Source organism: Corylus avellana, chromosome 4 (assembly GCF_965113065.1).
Source record: "Corylus avellana chromosome 4, dhCorAvel1.hap1.2, whole genome shotgun sequence".
NCBI classification, from domain to species: domain Eukaryota; kingdom Viridiplantae; phylum Streptophyta; class Magnoliopsida; order Fagales; family Betulaceae; genus Corylus; species Corylus avellana.
Genome location: NC_142493.1, coordinates 36175290 through 36200258, shown reverse-complemented (window position 1 = coordinate 36200258; position 24969 = coordinate 36175290). Strand labels below are relative to the sequence as shown.

Genomic DNA, 24969 nt, shown 5'->3' with positions numbered 1-24969 from the left:
GTCTCCGAAAATTCGGTCAGTAATCACTCCATATGGCAAAACTTCCCGGTCAAACAGATTTATATAATGGGAGTAAGTTTGCAGCTAGCTCACAAGGTCCAACGTTGAAACCGGGCACTTTGGAAGTTGTCGCTGACTATTTAGGCCACCTAATATCCTAGTCGACAGAAGCAATCAATTACCAATCGTAGGCTGCCTACAACTTTCATTTTTGAAATAAATGTCTTTTACATTATTATAATAATTTTATACACCATTCTTTTATATCATTTTTATTTTATATTTTACCCATGATACTGTCTTAAAGCAACAAAATATGAAGAAACTCTTACCAATATATATATATATATGAAGAAAACAAAGTAAAAGTGGTGTTACATTTTGTTTTTCTCTAAAATTATAGAACAAAATTATTTTTTACTTTTCTATCTAAAAACACTCTACAATAACTTTCCTTATATTTTACTATAAAATTTTTTTTTAAAAAAATACAAGTTCTTTAGGTAACCTCATCATTTTTTATAAATTCAAATACAGTTCTCAATAAACAATGGAAAAAGAAGAGATGATATGTAAATATTTTGTGTTAAAAAAATAAATAGGGAATTTTTTTTTTTTTAATAGGTAAACCTCTTCTCATTCCATAAAAGATTCAAAACATAAAACTCTTACATCACAGAGCATCAAACTCTTAAGAATATATGTAAAAGCTATATGGTTACAAAGTCGTAAATACATCAAAAAATCTAACAATCAAAGCGTATCCATAACCTTCAATCTCACCCATGTACAAACTTCATTTGTGTTATAGATATGCTCCTAGCATAGTAGATATAAGACATGTTGATCATATCCCTACAACGAAAGTTTTTATTCAACAGGCCGTGAGAAATAAGCTATCACATCGGAAATTATCAGTCCTCAACTTGAAAGCCAGAGCAAACAGCAGCAGCAGGTTCACACAAAAGCGCTTGAGATTCATGCGATCCATGCTCTGGCGCATTCAAACCACAACCGTCCCGTGCCGACCGAAGGAAAAACGCCTGTTGTCTACAGGACTTGTTGGCGCCTGGGAAGAATGTGTAATGACACATATAGGGCTTGAACTGGTGGCAAAAATATATAAGAACCCTTGTAGAAATCGACAAAGCCAAAAGATCAGGGAGGACAACGAACAGCGGGGTGGAGTAGATGGTCAAAGTGTGTAGGAAGTTGAGCACTACTACTGGAGTCTAAACAAAATCTAAATTAAAAAAAAACAAGAAAAAAGGGAAAGGAAACCATCATTCTACCCTTTTGGATCACACTGGAAGGAGACTAGGGTTTCCTAGCACCTCTCACTGCTATGTTTATGCAATCCGACAATTATTAGTGCCACCCAAAGCATTCTTAATGCATTGAATAAGACTATATCCTACCCAATATTTAAGGAAGCATGTGAACTCTTTGAAATTGTTTCCATATTTAGAGAAAGAAAGAGGCTTTAAAAAAAGTTGTTGATGGTGGTCTAGCCTATCGCGGGCCTAGACTATGGTCCAAGAGTCTAAAAACTGATGGTCATACTTTTTGTTAAAAAGCTCCTACTCTTAGACAACAAGAAATAGGAGCACCCATGGGCCATCACCGACGCACCTTTCCGTGAGGGAAGTATATGTTGCTTTTGGCAGCCCAGCCTTCTACACAACCCCGTATCATAAACATCATAACTACAAGATGATCTCACAAATCCCTCAATTTTCATCCTAGAGAAACCCATAGCGAATATTAAGATGCGGGGGAATGTATGAAGAGATCACAACAGACCTTGAGGGCAGACTCGGCATAAAGAAATAGTCTGCAATATGCAACGAGAGCCCGGAAGCTTAGCAAACCTACGGGCTCGAATTTCACAGGCCCATTAAAGCCAACTCCTACTGAGCTGTAAATTGCTGTTGCTCCTGGAAAAGAATGGTGATTGGCAAATGGGCCTCACGAGCTATTCTTTGAGTTGCGGCTTTCGCCCGGCCCAGCTCTTCTTTCAGAGGGTACAGCGTACTCCGTTGACAAGATGACGGCCCATATATGTTAGTTTTGATAAATAAAAATATAATTTAGTTAATCAATAAATATGTTATTTTATTGTTGCATATGTTATAACCTTGTGTAAACTGTCTTTGATAATAAACAAAATAGCTGTAAAGGCAAGGTTATCCACTTGTCAAGGCGGCTTGTACCGAACTTTTGTAAAGGCAAGTATCCTTACTTAAAAAAAAAAACCGCTTTTAGTGAAAGTTTGGATTATGTCGGTTTCTGTTCAACTAACACCATTTTTAATTTAGTGTCGGTTAAGCAAAAACCGACACTAAAATTGGTGTGGATTAACTGTTCTGACACCAATTTCAAATTTTGAATTTTGAACACAGATCCAACACTCCTTTTTAATTTGAATTTTTTTTTGGGTTTAAAAGTTTAACACTATCAATGTCCCATTTCACATTTTTTTTTTTTTCGTCTTCTTTTATTTTTCTAATTGGATCTGCTGATCACATTTTTTTTTCCTGCATTTTTCTATAGGCGGCCATTCATTTGGTGGTTCATTAACATTTTTTACAAGCCAAATCAATCAAGAAAACACTAGATGTTTGTGAATCTAAGCCCATTCTAGAAGTGAAGTTTTGTGCTACCTCTTTGGAATCCATGGTTGATTTTGTGTGTGCCATTTTTTGATTGCAAGCCGCAAGAGCCAAAATCACACGAAGAATAAGCCCAACAGAGAGATCGATGCCGGCATCAACAAAGAGAGATTGAGAAAAGAGAGGGAGAAGAAGGAGAAAAGAAGAATGAGGAGAAAAAGAAGGAGATTTGGAGCTGATGGACATTAAAATGAAAATCAAAATCAAAATCAAAATCAAAATAAGAATGAAATGTAAAAAATGAAAAAAGAAATCAATAAATAGGTGGAAAAAATAATATATATATATGGGAATTTAATAAATTAGTGATGGTTTTTTAAAAATCATCACTAGTTAAAATGTGTTGGTTTGGACAAACCATCACTAATTAGTGTCGAATTTACCCAAACTGACACATTTTTTTCATTTCCCTACCCTTGGTTAGCTACCATTTGGAACCGTCACTACAAAACCATCATTACTTTTGTAATGACGGTTTTTAGCCCAAACCCATCACCAAAAAACCATTACTAAATCTCTATTTTTTTTATAGTGCCTGTAACGAACTTCTCACAGAAATTCTAAAAGAGTAACTTTTTTTTTTTTACAAGTCCACACAAGGAAAGGGAAATGAATGATTTGAATTAGTGACCTTCGCTTCATGAGACGTGGTTCACAGCCGATTGAGCTACTCCTTAGGAAGAAGGGATTCGAATTAGTGACCTCCGCTTCATGAGGCGTGATTTATAGCCGATTGAACTTCTCATTGGAGAGAGAGAGTAACTTGTTTTTGAAATAGCTATAAAGGCAACATAACATTGAGACATTGAGTCCTTCCGTCACGTCAGGAGAAAAATGTGTTACCAAAGATGATCTTTGTTACGATGACGCTTAAGGGGGCGACCTTGTAAAGAACCCATTTGTATTTTGTAGGTTCTTATAGATCGACATTTTCCGCTGTAGAAACTGTTTCTAACAACTCCTATAGCGATCTCAAAGTTTTAATGGCAACACTTGTCACCACAGTAAGTCATTTAGAAGGACCTTACTAATTATTATTATTATTATTATTACTATTATTATTTACTTTTTATCTCACGTGAAAAGGTGATTAGCTTAAAAAAGAAGAAGGAAAAACCCGAAGTACAAATAGGCAGCCCCAGCCCAGGTCAGAAGTGAAATTGTAGAAAAATACGGTTACTTTCCTGAGTAGTCAATCAAACTCGAACAAAATCGAGGCGCTCCTCCGACTCTCCGAGTCCTGGGAGATCATCGGCCAGAGAGCGTTTCGAATTGGATCCTTAGGCGTTACCGAAGAACTCTCGGAGATCACCTTTAATCCGACTTCGATTTTCAAAATTAGGTATTTATGTTTTCACATTGTCATTCCAGTGTCTAAATTGTATTTCGATTTTAGGTCAAGAACCTGAGAGTTTTACTGCTATAGGTTGAGCAAATGGTTTGAAGATTTGATGAAAGATGAAAATTTACATATCTGGTAGCTAATTTCTACTTACATATATTAAAGGGTTAGAGTTGAGGGATCTATGAGTATATGCATACACATACGTTTGATTGTGAAGGAGTTAACTATTCAGCAAGATTGGAGAGGCGGAACTTGAGTTCTTGATGCTATCTCTTTTTCGTTTTTTAAAATTTGTCAGTGCTTTATTCATCCAAAAAAAAAAATTGTCAATTCTTTGTGCTTGTTCTTTAATTGGAAGAATGTGACTCTGTATATTACCGTGTGAAAGATCAGCACAAAACATGTTGTTGTTCTAGTTTAACCGGATTATACGATGACATTTATGCATGTTCATGAACTTTTACGCTAAGAGTATTATCCCTGACAGGAAGTTCTTAAGCATATTGCTGCTACTTGTAAAGGAAGTGCGCATATAAGTAATCCATAATCCAATTTGGAGGATATTGAGCGAGAAAAGCTTTCTTATTTGCGTAAGAGACAATGCGGAATCAGGAAGGGCCCCAAGCAGATGAGGAATCGGAGGCCGCAACATCCATTCCAACATCTGAGTTGGATGACTGGGCAAATTTTGGGGATGATGATATTATGCAGCAGCAATCTGCAATCCGGGCCGAGGAAGCAGTGAAAACCCTTTTTGTAGGTGACAAGGTAAAAGCAACCATAACCTTTTGAAGTTCTTGCATTTGACGAAAATGCTTTTGGTTGTTTCATTATGATAGTTTAGATTTAGAGTCTGTTTGAGATTGCGTTTGAGAAATAGAGCTTTTAAGCCAAAAAAAAGCTTTTGTGCAAAAACTTCATTTTTAAGCTTTTGCCAAAAGTGCGTTTTGTCCATTTTTAGGCTTTTAGGACCTTCAAAAACGCTTTTAATTTTTTTACCAAGCGAGTACTTTTTTCTTCAAACAGGCTTTTTGAGAGTTAAAAGCACTTTTAGGCCTCTTAAACGCAATCCCAAACAGGCTCTTAGTTTAGTCTGCTATAATGGCTATAATTGAATAATTACACTTGACGTTTTTTTGTTTTCCCTTTTACTTTATATCAATGGTTTATTAGCACATCTTGATCTTTTCTCATCAATGTGCTTGTTTTACCTTTACTGGGTATTCAAATATTGTTTGTGCTTCCCGTGTAGTTTATGTTCTTCTCCCATATTTTTTTTTCAATGCAAATTGCTGTTGGTTTTATAGATTCTGACTGGCATCACTATCATGAGTTGAGGGTAATGCATCTTCTTCTTGTTCTGATTTCTAAATATGCATGCAATATTAAGAAACTTTATGGTGTTGGAACAACAGGAACCACTGTCTACACTGGCAGCTGAATATCAATCAGGGAGCCCTATCTTGTTGGAAAAAATAAAGGTTCTTTTTGTTGTGTGTGTTCTGCATTTATTTCTGCAATCAGTATTTTTCTTGTAAGTTAATTTCTATTTCTCTTAATGCAGGTGCTTGGTGAAAAATATGCTGCCATTCGGCGAACAAGAGGAGATGGAAACTGCTTCTTTCGAAGCTTTATGTTTTCATACCTTGTGAGTCCTAATGTGCATCTTATGAACTCTTTTTATTCCCATACTCTGGCTGTTTACCCCTGAGATTTTTTATTGGGGGAAGTAAGTGTTGCAGTAATTTTAGCTACTAAAATAATTTCTGCGCTGCATAAATAGGAGCATATTTTGGAATCACAAGACCGAGAAGAAGTTGATCGTGTCAAAGCCAATGTTGAGCAATGCAGAAAAACACTTCAGAGCTTAGGTTATGCAGACTTCACTTTTGAGGATTTTTTTGCAGTAAGCATATTAATCTTTTTTTTGTTTTTTTGTTACCCATTAATATGTAGTATACATTTATTTATTTTTTCTCTGTATACTCTTTATATTCGTGTGTGTTTGGCATATTCCTTTGAGTGAATATAATTCGACATGTTTCAAATGAGATAAATAACTTATAACTGAAAGTCACTGGTGATATGTTCTAGTTTAACGCAGTGTGGTTTTTTTAGTCATTGCTCTTTCTATGTTCTCCACTTGAACTTAGATTGGCTCATGACATGAATAAATTGGCTTTAAGAAAATTCTGGATGTTCTTTACAGCATCAGGCTTTTTGTAGAAGTAGGTTAATTATGTTCACAAATGTTGGGACTTACAATGGTAACCACAAATTTGGACTGGATTCACTTATTGTCTATGAGTTATTATGTATGTTTTTGAACAAACTGTGTTGTCAGGCAATATTTGATGCAGAGGTACCATTAAGTATTCTCTTTCCAGATGTTAGAGTATTTTCCTTAAGATATTAGAATAATAAAAACAGATTAACTCCAACTACCCAATACCTTAAAATGACCATGTATCCTAACACTCCCTCTTATATTTGGGCCTAGTCACCTCAATGAGTAGGCTTCAAATGTGGAACTTTAAACTTATGTAGGATGTATGGAGTAGAGATGAGGCTTGTACTTTTAGGACAATTATGACTTGTCCATAACTTTAAGCTATTGGATAGTGGGAATTTTTTCATTTAATTATTATTCTAACACAGGAGATTTTATAGATTGTAGACACATGTTGCTGAGGAACATATGATTATATTGCATTGTTATTCATAACCAACTTGTAGGTCCATGGTTTTACATCTCTTCTTCACACACAGAATGGAGTAGTAATTACTGTATTGACACTGATGACTAGCCTAAATTGTGAACATCTTGATTCTCTAGTGATTCTATCACGGATTTCCACCAAACTTGATATTTGGATTCCTTAAAACATGGACAGAATATTGAATGTAATATTTCCTCAGTAATTACTGCATTGATGACTAGCCTAAATGGTGAATATCTTGATTCGTGAGTGATTCTATCACAGATTTCCACCAAACTTGATATTTGGATTCCTTAAAAGATGGACAGGATATTGAATGTAATCTTTCCTCATTGTTAAAGTTCGACATATCTTGCAATCACTTTTCATAGTTTTCCAATTCAACCAGAATAAGAAAAGAAATGAAACAAATCTTTGGGACTTGTAGAATTAAAATCCACGTTTTCTTTCATAGACTTCTAGCATTGAGCTATTGTTTTGTTTGCAAATGGCTATTGTTTTTACATAGATGGCATACTTGGAATTTGCCTGGTGATTGTATATGACATTTATTATGTAGTCAGTGTGGGTCACCAAGCATTTTTTTTTTCTTTTCTAGTAAGTTCTTGGCAGACAATGAGATAGACCTTTAATTTTTTTTTTTTTTTTTTTTTTTAAAAAAAAACCTTTCATTTATGAATTGGCTTTGGAAGTGAATTAGACACTGGTTTTGAAAAATATCGTTCGTGGACTCTAAGAACATAGCCTGCTTGAGAACTTGGAATAGACCAAGTGCTTAGGACATTTATTGTGTGGACCATTATATCATAAAATGTTGGGCAAACATTGGCATAAACCTTTTCAATCTTAAGTTTTTTATGTAAATAATTTTGGTGGAATACATAGCCTGTTGTTCTAATTTTAAGATTTTGTTTGTCTTTTATATTGTTCTAGATCGTAAAATTTTTCTGTTGGAAGTTTAATACTCACTTTTATTTAACAACCTATGCTTTGTCTGTATTCTATGTGTGAACAAAAATTTCAGCTATTCCTTGAGCAGCTGGATAGTGTTCTTCAAGGAAATGAAACTTCCATAAGGTGTTGATAAGTTGCCACTTTACTCTGGCTTTTTTGTTCATAATTGTTATTTGAAACTGTAATCTGACGCCAAATTGTTACGTTGTCTGCATTAGTCCAATTTAATCATTCTTTCAGTGTGTAAACTTAAACATGATTTATTATTTGCTACAGTCAACAAGATGAGATTTTACTTAGGAGTCGAGATCAGTCGATATCTGATTATGGTGAGTGACTTAAGACAGACAAATTCCTTGATTTAATTTGCCCCTTATTAACCTGACAAATTTTGTTGGATAGTTGTAATGTTTTTCAGATTTGTTACCTCTGGTGAAATACGAAAGCGCTCAGAGTTTTTTGAACCTTTTATTACGGGATTAACAAATGCAACGGTAGAGCAGGTTTGTTTGTTTATTATCTTAAAAAATTTATGGCATACTTATCAGCATTACATCGGTCTTCTTTCAAAGCTTTATTATATTTTTGCTGCAAGTGGCTTGTGTAATTACCATTAGACGTACCCCTACAAAATCAATGTCATTCTTATGGAGATGAGTAATTTATATAATCTTTTTTAGAGTAATTAAGTTTCATTGGGTTGTTATGCAAATGGTTACATGTCAATCATTATGGAAATAGATTGTTTCCTAGCAAGAATGGTTAAAAGTTTTCATGGTTACAAGATTTAGATTGAAGGTCTGCTATTTTAAGTTCGGAAGCTCTCTCTCGTGTTTATCTGGTTTGTGTAGTTTTGCAAGTCATCAGTAGAACCAATGGGTGAAGAGAGTGACCACGTGCACATTACTGCCCTGTCAGATGCATTGGGTGTGCCAATCCGTGTTGTGTACCTTGATCGCAGCTCATGTGATAGTGGTGGTGTCAGTGTAAATCATCATGATTTTGTTCCAGCTGTTGGTGATCTTCCAAATGCTAGTGGCAGCTCTGAGACAGTTACTCCTTTTATTACATTGTTATATCGCCCTGGTCACTACGATATTCTCTATCAGAAGTGAAGCTCATACATGGTTGTGGTAAGCTCTTGTCTTTTATCTTTCTTTTGGGTCACAATAGTAGGACACCGTGTAACCTAAACCTACTGAAGTGAAACAGGTGAATTACTGAAATGCCTTTCAACAGAGAATGATGGCAGCATCCACATGATGGTGCCCATTTTCTGTGGGCAACAATGTAGCAATGGCAATGATTGTGTGAAAGAATCTTGCTACTTGTGAATTTGGTCCCAAGGACGCGGTATTTATCTGAGTTTATGTTGGGATGTGTATTACAGGTTGTTTTTGGTTGCCCGCTCTCGGGCTAAATTTGTGTTGACAGGACATCTGGTGCCGAAAGGTGGAAGGCCAGGGGCCCTATATTAGTTCATGCTGTAACTTGTTCTTAACTGCTCTAAAACTTCCGAGCTGTGTGACTGGAGACGATGGGTCAGAAGCATGAGGTTCCTCAAAACTTGGGACTGTTGTAGCTTTCAGTTCTTAATTGCGTGAATTGTGTTTGAGCTCCTCACCTGCTACTTAATCGTCCGTATGGAATTGCATTCATAAAAAAAATAATTCTGTTAGTACTGTTACTACTGTATGAGTTTAACTCAATTTTTTCGGCCTATGGTTCGCTATACTATACATTCTAAGGTCCTTGTTGGTGCTTTTTTTACTGTATTGAGGGTTGGTTTGGGTTTGTAATTTAAAAAAGTAGCAAAATTACAGTTTTTTAGTTTAACTTTTAAAATTGTCTGGTTAAAAAAAAATCTTTTAACTGCAATTTTAAAACACAAATTTTTACATTTTAAATTGCAATTTGTTATTAATATTATTTTTTTAAGAAATCGCAATGTAAAAAACATCCCAAACATTTTATTTATGGACTAATACGACATTTTCGGTGAATTGTTGGACTTTGGGGGGTTGTGTAGGAAGTAGTGATGGGTTTAGGAATCTCATGAAAGATAATCTACTTTTTACACTTATTTTGTACCCATTAAAATGATGTGATTTAAGTGACTGTAAAGTCAATTAAAACATATTACATCCGTCTGTAAAAGATGTGTGATAAATCGGTTTAAGGAGTTGCATCAATTTATTATCAATCATTGAGGAACGAACTTGGTATCTCATTTTTTTATTTATGTCGCAGAGTATCTTCACGAGACAACAGTAGTTCGACCAATACATCTTCTCTCCAGGGAAAACACAACAAAATCAGTTTGACAAAACCTCCCTAACCAATAACCATTATACCTCACGAATTACAGATGGGATCCAAGCTCGGCAATCAATAAACAACAAAACCAGGGAAGAACAAAAGAGGGAGGGGGGGGGGGAAGCCTTGTCAAAACGCAGTGAAAGTTCTCTTCATTGCTCAGAAACGTCTATACATATGCATGTCATTTTAATAACACTCTCAAGGCCATCCAAAATTTTGAAGCTCCAAGTGATGCTCCTTTTCTTACAGTATCAAAAATTGATAAGAAAAACCAAAAGAAAACCGGAAATATACTTGGCTTTGGTCAGGGATAAGATAATTTGTTTCCCCTCATCAGCCATCTGGAGTATAGGTCACAAGTATTTTGATCGGATAAGATTTAGATTACTCAGTAAAGTAAGGTTAGTGCCCACAAAAATATGTTGCTTGCTTAGTCTAACTCCTTTGTAGAACCTGAAGATGGATCTCCAGTATGATCCCCCCCATTTCCCAATTTGGGTGGGCTTCCTAATCCTTGATGGTTCTCCTCATGGGTGTTGGTTCGAGCTTTTCCAGATCTAGTACGAACATTAACCCCCATTGGGAAGGGCACCTGCAAATTAGAGAAGGTTAGCATGAGATCCCTTTCTTCTGTGCACTATTCTCTCTCTCTCTCTCTCTCTCTCTCTCTCATTATAGTAACAATAATTACAATAATAATGGTAATATACTTGTATGCAAAATAGAAAGTGCACCATGAATTTGGCAGGCTGTTTAGGTTCTGAACATTTTCGACAGCTTCAGAAATACATAATAACTACTTAAAATGTAAAGTGCATGTATTGTTGCAATTTTCACACCTGATCACCAGCATTGGGGCCATCAGTATTGAAGAGAATTGGTCGGCATCGCTTATCCTCATTCATCAAGCTTGAGTTTTGGAAATGTGCAATGAGAGCAGCAATACCTTGTATGCGAGCATATGCAAGTGATGCCACCTTTTCACTATTAAACTTCTCCCATTTCTTTCCATTAAATGCCTGTCGAAATTGGAATTTTATTTTAGCTTTCGTCTTTGTATTTATCTTTTCACCTTAAGGCTTACGTATAACAAACCTGATAGAATGGAATGATCAAGCTAGGTTCTTTCATGTTGATGAATGCATACCCCACATTACATTTATTCTGCATAAAAAAAAAAATGTTCGAGGGCATTAAAAATACAGACAAGAATTCCATGTACGATCACACAGCAAGTCAGTTCTTACCGTAACCCAAATCCTCATCCACAAAATTAAAGGGCATTTGTAAAGAAGATTGTATTTACCTTAAAATCAATTGGTAGATAAATGAAATCATAAGTTCCTGGATGGCGTTCATCTATTGCAGCCATAAGCATCTTTGATGTATACCTAAAATTACAACCGTATAAATCCTGGTATTAAATAGTGTAAAAAAGGAAATACAGGTAACCATACTAACCAATGAGAAGGTTACTTCTATCTGCAGCAAGATTGGGAAAAATATGAATTATAGCTATTTTCTAGGACAATCTAGCATGCTAAAAGTCTATATTCCAATTCCTATCCCTTGAAATGCTTAAATGTATAACACGAGATTTCTTCTAGCCAAATTAGCTTGATTTGTAAGTTTTAAGACCGCCACATCAAGTGGGTCATGCAATGACCCCTGTCGAATGGTAAAATATGGGAGTTTGAAACTCCTTGAGGGTGCTATTGACGCTAGTAGCAGTGGTGCCCAACCAGCAGTAGAGTTCAGTATAGTTTGGATATTGTTTGCCAAGGAAAAATAAAGATTCAAAGAAGACTCTATGCCAGTCAAAAGATGCAACCCATCAACTAAATACACTCAAGTCAATTTCTGCCATAGTGCCATATGTCGAGCATCTTAAACTGATGGAAAATGGGCAGATATTTAATGGATTTGAGGCTTAAGCGCCACCTATCTTACTATTGCACAATTGCCCTCACCTTGAGATAGAATTCAGAAATCCAAGGATTATTTGTGCACCTTGTGCACGCCAGGTTAGTACCATATCAAATGATGTCAAAGAACAGCTAAATTTTACTGGAAAGAAGTAATATCCAACTACTAAAAATATGATCTCAATATTGAAGTGAGGAGCCTCTTACTTGTTGGGAATGTTCTTTATCATAAGTGTTGTTCGGCTGTCATCCCCTCGCATTATTCTGTCGATATCAAGTTCATACTGTTTCTTGTTGTCAACCTGACTAGAGCCACCTTCATTTCTACGGCTTCTAGCACGTTCATTCGGAGGATCAAATGAATTCATCATGGGAATCATTTGGCCTCTGCCAGAAAATATCATGCACCTCTGATGATGGGATTGGAGTCCTATATTTTTTGGGGGAATGGGCAGGTCCATACAATTTCCACCAACATGAGGAAAGATGTTATGAGAAACAAATTCCATTGCATGCAGTGAATTATTAGAAATTCTCATGTTCCCAAGAGAACCAGGATGAAATCCAGAAGCCTCAGGGGATTCCCCTGCATAGGCATGTTGCCTATCCCAAATAGAAGGATTAACAGCAGGTGCTGATCCCACATGGTGGTTATTTATGGGTAAAACTGAATTCAGCATATTAGATGGTGCTCTAGGAAGTCCATGCAATTGCGGTGTGGGATGCGCTCCACAAATTCCATTGACAAATGATGGTGAGTTTGGCCACATCATTCCCGGAGGCTGAGTGTGATAGGAGCTATTCCACACATAAGGATGTCCAGAAAGAGGACGGCTACCATTACCAGCAGATCCGAAAACTGAGACACAGAGGAAACGTTAAATCAACATATCAAAAAATAAGAAACAAACCAAACTAATTATATTTCATTTTCATTTCAACTGGAAAAGCAGTTCAGACAACTCTATATTCCAAATTGACACTGCTTTACAAAGGTTCATTTAAATACGAAGCCAGTGATAGTGTATTAGATTGCTGCATCCAACACTATTACATGGATATCACATGCAGAGCATCTGCTCAAATCACTAGTCAAGTACAAGGGGTTAGTGAGGTAATTTGACCTTCCATAGTGCTGGAATCACATTGGATATCAGATGCAGAACATGCTTGAATATGGAACTAAGGGAATGACAAAGACTTATTTAGCCAATAAACTATATTGTAGACAACTGTTAAGGAACAAGGTAAGCCATTTTGACAAACCCAGTGAAAGTCAAGTTGACCACTATTGTTTCAGGCTTTTGCTATTTCTTTTAATTAATTTTCTTTTATTTTTTAGAAAAGTTAGAATGGTTATGCAATTAGGAAACAGAAACACATAAAACAAAATCATTAAAAGAAAATGCGCCTCGTAATCCATGGCACTTACCACCTTCATTGAGTTCAACTGAGTGCCCATTTGAGCTTACTCTAGGCAACTGCCGGTTATCAAATATTTCTGGTGGACTGGGATTGATATTTGCTGTCATGCTGCCCGGAGAATTCATATGAACACCATTAGTTAAGCCATCATGATACTCCGGAAGTGAATGAGGATGGAAATTCGTAGTGCCTCGAATATCAAATTTCAGTTGTCCTGGTGAACGTCCAGAGTCAGCAAGGCCAGGTTGATTGCCAGCTGATTCAACTCTCACAAGAGAGGGTAAGCTGTTAGGAACACTAGATGAGATCCCATGATGAAATGCAGCTTCCGTAGATGGACTATGTACTGCACAGTGTACCCCCAACATAGTTCCATGATCCATGCTACCAGATGTGATTGCCACTTGTGGAACTGGGACTGTTAACAAGTCTTTGTGAGACAACATAAATTTGTTTCTTAGTCCAGAATTAATAGTTAAAGAGCAAAATTTTATTGGCAATTACTATACCAGAGAAGCCAGTGGTTGAGTCAATAGGAGGGCTACTTTGTTGCAGATAAGGGCCACATTCATCATGCTCCAACTCAGGAGGGAATTGCTGTGTCAAACTGTAGCCACAAAGAAAACCAAAAGAAAGGCCAAAAAAAAAAGAGGGAAATTTTGAGTAATGGATCCAAAGCAATGAATAATGCAAAGGTCATTTCAGCATAAATAAAAGCACGGTACTCTGTCCAATTTTAGAAAAGTCAAGTAAGAAGCATAAATCATAATTATAAACGCAAATAGTAATGCATATATCCAGCAACCTTGTGCTTAGAATAAGTGCTTATTCAATTCTTGCCCACCAAATGAGACGAAGTATCATGATTTTATCCTCACCTACACTACTATTCCACATCGGGCTAAAGTTAAAAGGAAAAAGTAAGAAAGAATATACAAAAAATAAAATCAGAATTATTGTGCTTAGAGAATACTACCGTCTTGATCCCCCTGGACGGCTTGGCTCTAGCTTAATTCGCTTCCCAGCAATATCACTCCTGTTTAATGCACGAAGAGCAGCCTCTGCAGCTCTAACATCATAAAATTCGATAAACTTGTGATGACTTCTGTGTGGGGTTTCACGAATCTGCAATATATGAACAAGAACTGACCATCTATTAGTACCCCCATTATACTTTTGTTAAGTCAATGGTAAAAATCGACCATGAATTTACCTCCTTGATTTCTCCGTAGGCGCCAAAAATCTGACAAAGTTCATCATTTGAAACAGAGGAATCAAGATTAAATACCACAAGTGTACCCTGATTAACATCTTTTTCTGAAGGGTTGTCCTGATAGACAATAACCCACGAGGCAAGAAGTCAAGCAAAAATGAATACGCATAAATTGATGGAGCATGGAATGAACTACCTAATCACCAATGGATCTGTTGCAATATAATGATAATCCTATCATCATGCTGACATACATACAACTATGATGATGGTAGATTGAGGAAAGCAACACCGTCCATAAACAAGAACGAAAATGCAGAAGCCCACCTTCGGAATCGAGTAATGTATGTCAAGCTTCCTACGTCTCAATGGTTTGTTCTGGAGTGCTTTCATCGCATTTCGGGCTGCTCTAATATCGTAATAGGAGATCATAACAAAACCACGATGCTTGCAAGCTGTATAGAGAGTGCGGATATCTCCATATTGCTGCACATTCATGATATGAAATTAAAAGTCAACATTCTATAATGATGCCCAACTGAAAACAACCTGGAGCACAAACTAAACCACCAACAAAAACAAAGGAAAACACACCTCAAAAAGGGTCTTCAATTCAGAGTCTTCAACATTGCTATTTATATTTCTGACAAACAATGTCCTAGAAGGGTGTTCACCATGTGGGTGTTCACCAGCTATTGAACCATTAGATGCCCCTGATTGACCATTAGAAACTCCCCCAGGAAAGCCAGAATTCTTTTGTCCAGCAGATGAACCATCATCTCCCAAATCCATTCCCCCGACACTGCTAAAAAGGTCTAACTCCTCTAGATCATCCCCGCCACTGGGTTGGACGATATAGTCAAGCCCGTCAGTCAGTCCAGAAAGCAAGTCATCATCATCAGGTAGGAGGTTTCCAATGGTTTGGGCCTCAATTTCTTCCAGGGATTCAAAGGGTTCCTCTTCCTCATAGTGGGAAGCAACAGTATCAACAGAATGGCCATATTGAGCATTGTTTGATGATAATCTCACTGCATCAAGAAAATTCATATGAAACTAAAGGGTATAAACCTGTGATTCAGCAAGAACTATCCTAACAAAATCTACAACCTAATGCCAAATCTAGAAATCAATGAAGTTAGTTGTATGACACTCTTATACGTTCAGGCATGTAAGCTGGCAGCAGCACATAGCTATGTGCAAGCATACAAGCGATCTGGGGAAAAGGTTACTTACACTTCCTACTGAACAACTCCGACAACGAACTTGAGAAGAGACTACTCTCATATTGAGCACCCATGATGCTACCATTGTTGCCTTCTAGAGAATAAGATGCCGGCTGTACATTCAAAGTCAGTGAATGACTGGATGCTCTCCCTGCTCCCACAGCAAGGCTATTTAAGCTAAACTTTACTTGCTGGTCTCGTACTAGGAAAGACTCAGGATGTTCCAGGGACTTCACTGTCTGACCTTCCATTGGTATATGTTTCTCCATAGGTGATGCAGTAACTGAATTACTGCTGGCTGTTCATCACAGTATATTAGTTAAGGAATATGTGTTGCAATTGGCTACAAGTAATATCAATAAAATTTGACATCCAAGCATATCCATATAGACATATAATAAATCTATTCACTAATGCTTATGAAACTCATTATGGAGGAGCCATGCAAAGAAGTTTGACACCCTGATCTCCTCTTGGTCTAAATGCCACAACATATCTAGTAATAGTAACAATGACGGAATACATTCACAAGAAAGCATATAAATTTTTTTTTCTAGACATCCATGCAATGGAATTCGAAGAGAGGGCATTGCCAAGAAAGGAAAAAGCTATTATGAAGTTAGTGTGATTCATACAGGAAAGTCGCATATTATTTTTTTCAATAATTAACAAGCCTTCCAAGTTCCAAATGTAGACAAGTATGCTGTCATAAACTCAATCACAATCCCTATTACACCCTAGTGATTAGAATATGAGGAATGAACAACCTCAAAATATTGGAATTGCTAGTTTAAGCATAAGACCTTAAACGGATTGAGTTCATTGCAGAATTTGCTAGACTCAAATTTGAGCCAGTTACTTTAACATAAACTGAGTTGAAACCTGGATGTGACAGAATTCAAATAAACATATATAACTTCAAATTTTATTTAAGTTTGAAAGCTGACTAAATGATCTAAGTCTAAGAAAAAGAAATTAGTACTTAGTTTTATATGTGGAGCAATAATATCTAATGCATATAATAGTTCATTCTACAGTCAAATTTATAATATATTGTGCTTGATTGACTTAGAAACTTAAAAAGGATAGAATTCTACTGAGCAGTTTGGGTTATGCTGAGAATATATAGTGGTGTTCTGAGCAGGAAATCATATGAGTACCACATTATCTTATGCTTACACTCTTTTCTCCCGAATGTAAGCACAAGATAATGTGGCACTCAAATTACTTCACTGGTCAGAACAACATATGACTTCACCAGTCAGAGCAACATATGCTGGCTCCGATAAACTGATGTGACACCACATGGAGTCATGCATCAGCAAGAATTACAGTTAACAGAACTGAGTAATAATTTTTCAAGGAAAGTACAGATATAATCATCTAATTTTCGCTCCACTTCACAGATCTATTAGAGTTGGAAAATGCTTTACTCTTTGGTAGTATGTGCATCTTTTATCAAGTCTACCTCATAATGCAGAAATGCTGTTAACTCTATTGTCCTATTTTGCAAATTCTCAATCATATGGTACTTGGTATCCACATCTATTCACAATGACATGGGCCTAAACTCACCTTTTACATCCAATAAATTGTGAAAACAAATTTTTCTAATTTAGAAAAAATTTAACTACCATGGAAAAGAAAATTACATGAAGGGTGTACTAAATGTGCAAATATTTTACAAATGGAGTCCTGTGGGGAATAAATCCCATGCGTTGGGCAAATAATTCCTTTTCAAACAGCCAGCTTCTCTAGTATTAAATCCACAAAAGCACAAATCATTTAAGACTACAAATTCAATGTCAACTTACACTTAGCAACAATAATAGATATTGAAAGCATGTTGGTCATGCTTCCACATAAGTGTACTTAAGCAAGAAAAGCAACACCAGCTGAGAATTTTAAGGAAACACACTTTGAAAGTAAAAGATTCATGCTTCCTTCACTTCTACTACCCCACCCACCCCTCAATACATGCATTGTGTTATAGTGCATGCCTCCAAAAGATGAAAAGTCATATTTATGATATTTAAAATTCTTGCTTCTGAAATTTTTAGAGAAATCAATATTACAAATGAGTAACCATTAAATAGGTCATTGCATAGTCCTTGTTTTCTCCAGATTTCAGATACTTCCTATTCTTATATGTTTCTTATGAAACATCTGCAATTCTTATACACCTCTTACAACACTCACACCGGAAGACTGACCACGGCAAACACTAAAAGACATGAAAAATGGAGATAAGGAACTATGACTTACCCACCATTTCCTTCTTGAACCTACAGAACAAATTCTAAATGGACGCATAAATTTAGACAGGAGCCAATTCATACTTGCTGTGAGCAGAAAACAGTCAAGGTCTCTTGATTTGTTGAATACAAAAGAGGAGGAGACACAATTGTGACTATCTTGAATCTACCAAGATATAGTTTAATTGCAATTAGAAACCTCTCTTCAAAGCATTCTGACAGTTACATCTAATACAAGCTAAATCCAACAACAATTCAAATGGAGAAACTGTACACGTACAGCAAACAAATCCACAAAAGAGGCGTAAGTGTTCTCTTTATGGACCAAAACCGTAGGACCTTCATGTTCTAAATTAATGATACTCACCAAAGCCATCAGGGACGCTATCCGACTTCCAAAAACCAAGCTGTCTCTGCCAAGCATAGAAAATGGAAAGAAATAAGGACAATTGGATAAACAAACTCAACTTGAAGAACCAATAAAAAATCTCTGATTCCCAATTACGCGCTATATCCATACATGAAATTCTATTTAAACTACATTGAACAATGGATTCCTATAACATAATATAAACTCAAGGCAGAATCAGAAACATAAACAGGTAATCAGTAGTTCAGTACCTCGTTAGGAAAACGCAAGTCATCAGAGAAGTACGAAGACGACGAGGACAAACCAGGTAGGTCCATTGTTTTAGATGGCATTGCAAAACCTAAGAGTGGTAAAACCCTTCCAAACAAAATAATGCCTTCAAAAGAAAAATTCCAGCTCTGATGCCGACAACATGCATACCTCTATTTGTAATTCAAAATTTTCCCTCCAACAGAAAAACCGAAAAAGAAAATCTGCATGGTAATTATATTGGTTCGTCAATTCAGATATTCAGATACAGAAAAGTTTCAGGGTAAATTATGAAAAGTAAAACCTACTAACTTGGATCAGCTTAAGATCTTGGATATAACGCGTCAAATTATGACGAATAGAGAGAGAATCCATAATTAGCATTAATTATAAAAGTCTGAATATGCAACTAACTAATCACAAAATTCTTAATTATCTAAAATATTTTTAAATCCGAGGGCAATTTTTTCAGAAAGATCGAAAGCAATGATTACACGCGTGAAATTATTAAAAAAAAAAAAAAAAAAAAAAAGGAAAAATGAAAAGAGAAAAAAATAAAATAAAATCTCAAAATTCAGCAATTGATGGCAGAGTTTACCTCTACAGCTTCCCGCAAGCTCCAATCAAAATTTAAGGGTTGAAATCGGAAAAGCACCGATCAAAAGGATCAGAAACAAGCTCGCACCTAAACACATCAAATTGCGACGACAATTCAAAACTTCTTTCAAATTGCAATTGGAGCAAAAAACTAAGGACGAAGATATATAAGTATAGACATAAGAGAGAGGGACATAGGCGAATAAGATATTTAAAAACAAGGTGGGAATGGGAGAGAGAAATCGAATAAATTACGGCATAAGGCAAGGGGATTGAAGAAGGGGATCATCTAGGCATCTGTGCCGTGTAAGATCCTCCAAAGCTTTGATGCCTTTTTTCCCTGCATTGCACGTTAATTGCACCCCTCACCTCCCCCCTTATTTTTCAATTTTTTTTAAAAAAAATTATTCCATCATATTCTCTCTCACAAGCACAAGTTTTCTTTCTCTCCATCTCTCTCCTTCTATTCTCTTCATCTCCGCTAGAGTTTTCTGAACCTTCTGTCTAGATAATTCCAGTTTCCGGCGAGACCGTGAGTTTCTCCGGCGAGATTCCGAGCGCTCGCCAGAGAGAGAGAGAGAGAGAGAGAGAGAGATTAGAATTTGGACCCTGTGGACTGTGGCCAAAACGGAGATCAAAAAATGGGACAGTCGCCGTCAACTGTTAAACGGCGTTAAGTCCGAATCCGTTGTGTGGTCTCGGGAAAGGCAACGGGGAAGTCTTGGCTGTGTGTTTTCATATTTTATCTCCCTATCTCATGCCACGATGGCAGAGTCGAGCGGCTCAGTTGATTGGTTGTGGTCGTGAAATGACATTATTAGCCTTGAGAGAAATGATTGAGTCATTGAAACGGTTATTGCTTTTAGGTAAAACAGGCAAGGTGGTTTAGGTAATGGTCTATATCTAATCTAATTCGTCGGGACGAGAATAGCTCAGGGGTTTGGTACCGATCGGAACTCTCTTTAATTAGTGGGGCCTTGAGATACGTGCGGTGTTTAAAAATTGTTGTTGTTATCTCCCGGGAAATAATCTGGTGGTCCGGACAGCCAAATAACATTTCAGAATTGTGGTTGAGAAACAGGTTTTCAGATTTTTATTGACCACGCGTCAGAAACTAGGTGGAGGACAATGTTATCTGTACGGATTATTCCGGTTAATTTCCTTACCTGATTACGGGGCCACAATCATTAGCGAGGTTACGTGGCCATTTTAGCGAAAGAGAAAACGGTAGCCTTACGTAGTGATGCTTATAAAAAAACGTGAACTCTCGGTTTCGACTGACGCGTGGTCCTAACATTAAAAGACATTATGCCCGCATTTTGTCCTTTGATAAGCAGGAGCTGAGCAATCGATAAAAGCTCAGATTGACAATGCCAATTTTTCAGTTTTCCTGTGTGAATTCGGAGTTATTATACGGAAACAAAATGGAGAGCTTTTATTTCTTTACTTGTATAAAGTTAGGTAATGTTTCGTTGTATTATTGGTAGATCTAATATATATGGACTTTATTTAAACAAGGACGAAAGATTTTCAGGTTTTTGTTCCTTTATTAATGATTCTGTGTGATACGAATGAGTAGGGGAAGAGTTAAGATTTTGGTTCATTTGAGTTAACATTAAAAGATAGAGTTAATATATATATATATAATTAGTTACCTTATCGGAAATATCTCTGATGTTAACTTCTTTAAGTTTGTTGAAATGAAAGCATGCATGTTCTCTTTAAATAATTATTTTTTTAGGCATGTTAAACAACATCAATAATTGATGTCAAACGATTTAATATGTTTAATATTACCAGACACATTTGTTATCATGTTTTGCACCTCGTATGTTGTTGAGTAACAGTAACAACAAAATTATGAAACCAATTCTAGTGCTTTCCGCTACCTTCCAACCTTTTTTCACGTGCAATATTGTGCAAAAACTAAGAATCAAAATTCCCTACAATCGGGGTGCCTGGTAGGAAATCCTCATTCAAAAACTAAATTTATCTGAGGATTTTATGATTGAAATTAAGTGAGTTATATCCAATAATATATATCAAATGTTTTTGTACAAACATCTAACGGCCAAGGAGAAATATAAGAATTTAATTTGGAAATATCAGGTTACACTATTTTCTTTTCTTTATCTAGGCCATCCTGGCCAGCTATATAGTGACAAAGCATATTTCTATTCTTAAATCATTTTTAATTGTTCAATTTCAATTGATATTTTTCTATATGATCTTCTAATTTCGAATTATTTTGACATCACATCACATGGTTCATAAATTTAAAATTAGTTTTCATAAGTGGAGTGATCATGCAATGCGTACCTTTTATTTTTTTACAAACTCGCTAGTTGTTCCCAAAAAAAATAAAAATAAAAAAATAAAAATAAAAATAAGAAGACATCCATGACCCACGTGTGAGTTTTGAATCATCCCTTTTCTTTTTTTTTACCAACATGGTTTGATTTGCTTTGTATATATATATATATATATATATATATTTGGCGGGGGTGGGGATACCTTAATTAACATTCCAATCTTAGTTTTAGGGAGTATCTTCGGCCTGGACTTTATCTAAATTTCCTAAAGCAAAGCCCCACATGTCCCTTACAATTGTATGCTTATTATATCATAATAATTCAGAGAAGGTAGAGAACTTTTTAAGGCAATAATGAATGCTAAAAAGTGAACTGCAAATGGTATCGCCCTTCTCAAGGAATCTTACGATAAATCAACCAGATTTCTACAAGAGGAAACCGCTGAGGGGGAAAAAACAATGCACATATGGTGGTTTTTACACAATAAATTAAGTTGAGTTTTAAGTTTGCGACTCAATAAGCATGCGACATTTATGACAAAAGAATGAGCTACTTATGAAAGCATAACTTCGCAGCAGATACCTGTAGAAATTTATAGGCTCATTATTTTGTCAAACAAATTAGTTCTGGGGCCTTTCGGCGTATATATATATATCCTACAAAATTATAATCAATTTCTTATCTGTCAACAATATTATTCATTATTAATTACATGGTTCCCAATAAACCTAATTTCGTACGAAGTGCATTATCACAAAGATGGGACGAGTACTTGGACACACCTGATCAATATCATGATCATATGTGTTATCGTGATGCACAAGAAGCCAAGCACCCTGGCCTCCTCTAACAAACCCACAATAAGGTTAGTATTTGGTGTAGCTAATAATGAACCCCTTGAAGTCAGGCCTCCAGCCCATTTGGCTGACCCAAGCTACCTCATTTTCGATCGAACTCAGCCAGGCTATGAGAGACGTACGGTGCACAAATAATAAAGAGAGGTCGTACGTATTTACAGTATTTTATCTAATGTCACCCAAACTGTTAACGCTCCTTTATTATTCTTGAAAGCTAAAAGAATGTCAGCATATTAAAGTGAGGATCACGAAGTCAAATAAGTTACTCTAGATGTATGCATTATTCTAGCCAAATATCCTTCTTTTTTCAATTTTCCTTTTAACACATTTTCATCTCCGACAAATACGGACTTAAACTTGCTAATAAAACATTTTATGTTTGATCTTCCTTCTTTCTTTCAGACTCTCTCCATTCACAATTTGGCGTTAAATCAACTGATTCTTCAAAATCTTCTTTCGAATTTGCGTGATATTAGTTCCGTTGTCCATTACATTAATATATTTGACTACTTTTATATAACTGCATGCGTGCATGCAATGATGCAAGCTTTATTTTCGGAGACACCTATTGAATCATAACTAGGAATTGCGGGGTTTTGGCCAACCTGGTGTGAGACCGAGAACGATTAGCTCTGTGAATCTACCAAACAGGCCCTTAAACCAGAACAGTAACAAGCATTGTCGACACAATGGGGAACATAACTGCTCAGCCGGATGTTAAGGGGTTAAAGAATTCAGGGAAAAGCAAATAAAAAAAGAAAGAATGATTGGAAGGAACATGTGGGAGTAATGATATGTTGCTTAGAGTCTTGTTCCTATTTGATGAGCCACGGCCACTCTATGAGATTCTTTCCCAGACGAATCTCTTTTCACATGTCTCATCTACACCGGCCCCTCATTAATTAACTCGTATTATATTATTCGCCCACCCATTGGTGAAGCTCCCTCCTATAAGATTACGAGTTAGTCAATGTTGCCCCTCACAGTCTCACTATATATATATGGTTTTCATTTCACAATTATTTTACTATGTTTGTGATAATTTAGTCGTATCAAGAGTCAAGACTACAATGTTAATTATAGGATGGTCAGAATTACTGTTGGTTTATGTTTTTTTCAATGTCAACCTTTACTTCATTCTTTTTGAAGATTTATGCAAAGCCAAAAATACATTTCAAGTTATTTTAATTGAACATGAATGTCACGGATTTTATCTATATTATATTGAAAAGTCTTAATAAGTATAAAATTTGTTTGAAATAAATACTTAAAGCTCGCGTGTTTTTAAAAACTAAGAGGGGTCTTTAATGTAATATACCCCATCTTCATCTTGTATGTGTTTTTTTAAGTTTCTTCTCCCCAATTATAGACACCTTATGTTAGAAAACTATTTTACATATGAAGTTATTAAAATTCAATAAAGACAACTGTCACGACTCACTTCTCATCCTATTACGAGAATCACATAGAATTAATATTGTCTGAAAATTGCTAGACTTACAATTTATAACTATTTTAAAGTTTGTTGACACTTATCAACATGTAATTAAAAGATGTTAACATTGTTCGAGTGGTTGAGTGGCCGGCTTCAATCACACGTGGACATATGAATTTTAACTTAGATATCAATTACTACCCATGGATTAAAGGTTTGTGACAAATCGTCCCTTCTACTATAATTTTCTATCAAAGTTTAAGCAAGCACTAATGAGTTGCGGGGAGAAGAGAGCGTAAGGAGTTGCGATCACATAATATATGTGTCAAAGGGATTGGAGCATAACTTTAAAGATCTTTTTAACTCTTCAGTAGATTCCTCTTACTGTGAAATCTCATAATCTCGCTTGGGCTGATACGTGCCAACTTGTGGATTTCACGCGCTAGTCCTCCACCAGCTTTTTCACTCTCTTCCTTATGTCGGATTTGCTTCGAACGACATCTTTCGTCCGCTAAATTTGCTCCAGCACCAGTTGTAGTTGGGTGTTTTGTTGTTTTTTTGTTATTGCTTTTGTATTATTGTTATTTTGTGTAGGCTTTAGTTTTAGTCTCCTTGCTCTTTTATTGTATTATTATTGGGTGGAAACTTTATCTTTGGTTTTGTCTCAGTCTCCTCCGGTGTATGTTTTGCTGCTTTGCTTTATTATTATGGTTAAGAGAGGTATCTCCGTTGCAATTATGGTTCTTAAATTCTCTAGGGGTAGAATTATTCATGTTGCCACCACGTATTTCTTGTTTTCGGCCGTCATTGGTGAAGCTCATGTTGTGCTGCTAGCATCTTAAGATTGGACTTTTGGTTTTTCGTTTTCTTTTGTTAGTTGTGATATTTGTAGTGCATTTTATTGTGTACATTGTGTAGTTCAATAAGTCGCTTCTAAATTCGTGTTCGGAAACCATCTATATCGGTCTCTCATTTTCTCTGCCATTCATATCAAAAATAAGAAAAAGCCCATTTTGTAACCTTTTTTTTTATTATTGAATTAGGGAAAAAAAAAAAAGAAAAAGTCCTCCTCTCTCTTGCTTGAAGGAGACGCTACAA

The 24969-nt window shown here is 36.0% G+C and overlaps 2 protein-coding genes across 5 annotated transcripts; one reads left to right on the top strand and one right to left on the bottom strand.

The window, feature by feature from the left end:
- Nucleotides 1-3819: 3819 nt before the first annotated feature.
- On the top strand, nt 3820-9456 carry LOC132178765 (ubiquitin thioesterase otubain-like protein). Of its 3 annotated transcripts, none has more exons than XM_059591302.2 (10): nt 3820-4014; nt 4509-4785; nt 5433-5498; nt 5582-5665; nt 5801-5923; nt 7762-7814; nt 7968-8020; nt 8094-8194; nt 8543-8824; nt 9082-9456. In XM_059591302.2, the coding sequence occupies exons 2-9, from the start codon at nt 4618-4620 to the stop codon at nt 8804-8806; spliced, it is 912 nt and encodes a 303-aa protein (XP_059447285.1). In that variant the 5' UTR covers nt 3820-4014; nt 4509-4617; the 3' UTR covers nt 8807-8824; nt 9082-9456. The 3 variants fall into 3 exon arrangements, with proteins under 3 accessions (XP_059447285.1, XP_059447286.1, XP_059447284.1); XM_059591303.2 differs by having other exon boundaries at nt 4505-4785; nt 9126-9456; XM_059591301.2 differs by having other exon boundaries at nt 4505-4785.
- Nucleotides 9457-10133: 677 nt separating this feature from the next.
- Nucleotides 10134-19889, bottom strand: LOC132177398 (protein MEI2-like 4). Of its 2 annotated transcripts, none has more exons than XM_059589690.2 (16): nt 19523-19889; nt 19269-19355; nt 18673-18894; nt 18419-18464; nt 15807-16094; nt 15168-15601; nt 14901-15059; nt 14574-14690; nt 14337-14485; nt 13870-13967; nt 13368-13778; nt 12143-12794; nt 11317-11401; nt 11106-11174; nt 10850-11029; nt 10134-10602 (listed from the first exon to the last, which is right to left on the bottom strand). In XM_059589690.2, the coding sequence occupies exons 3-16, from the start codon at nt 18751-18753 to the stop codon at nt 10441-10443; spliced, it is 2931 nt and encodes a 976-aa protein (XP_059445673.2). In that variant the 5' UTR covers nt 18754-18894; nt 19269-19355; nt 19523-19889; the 3' UTR covers nt 10134-10440. The 2 variants fall into 2 exon arrangements, with proteins under 2 accessions (XP_059445673.2, XP_059445674.2); XM_059589691.2 differs by having other exon boundaries at nt 14574-14603.
- Nucleotides 19890-24969: the final 5080 nt, after the last annotated feature.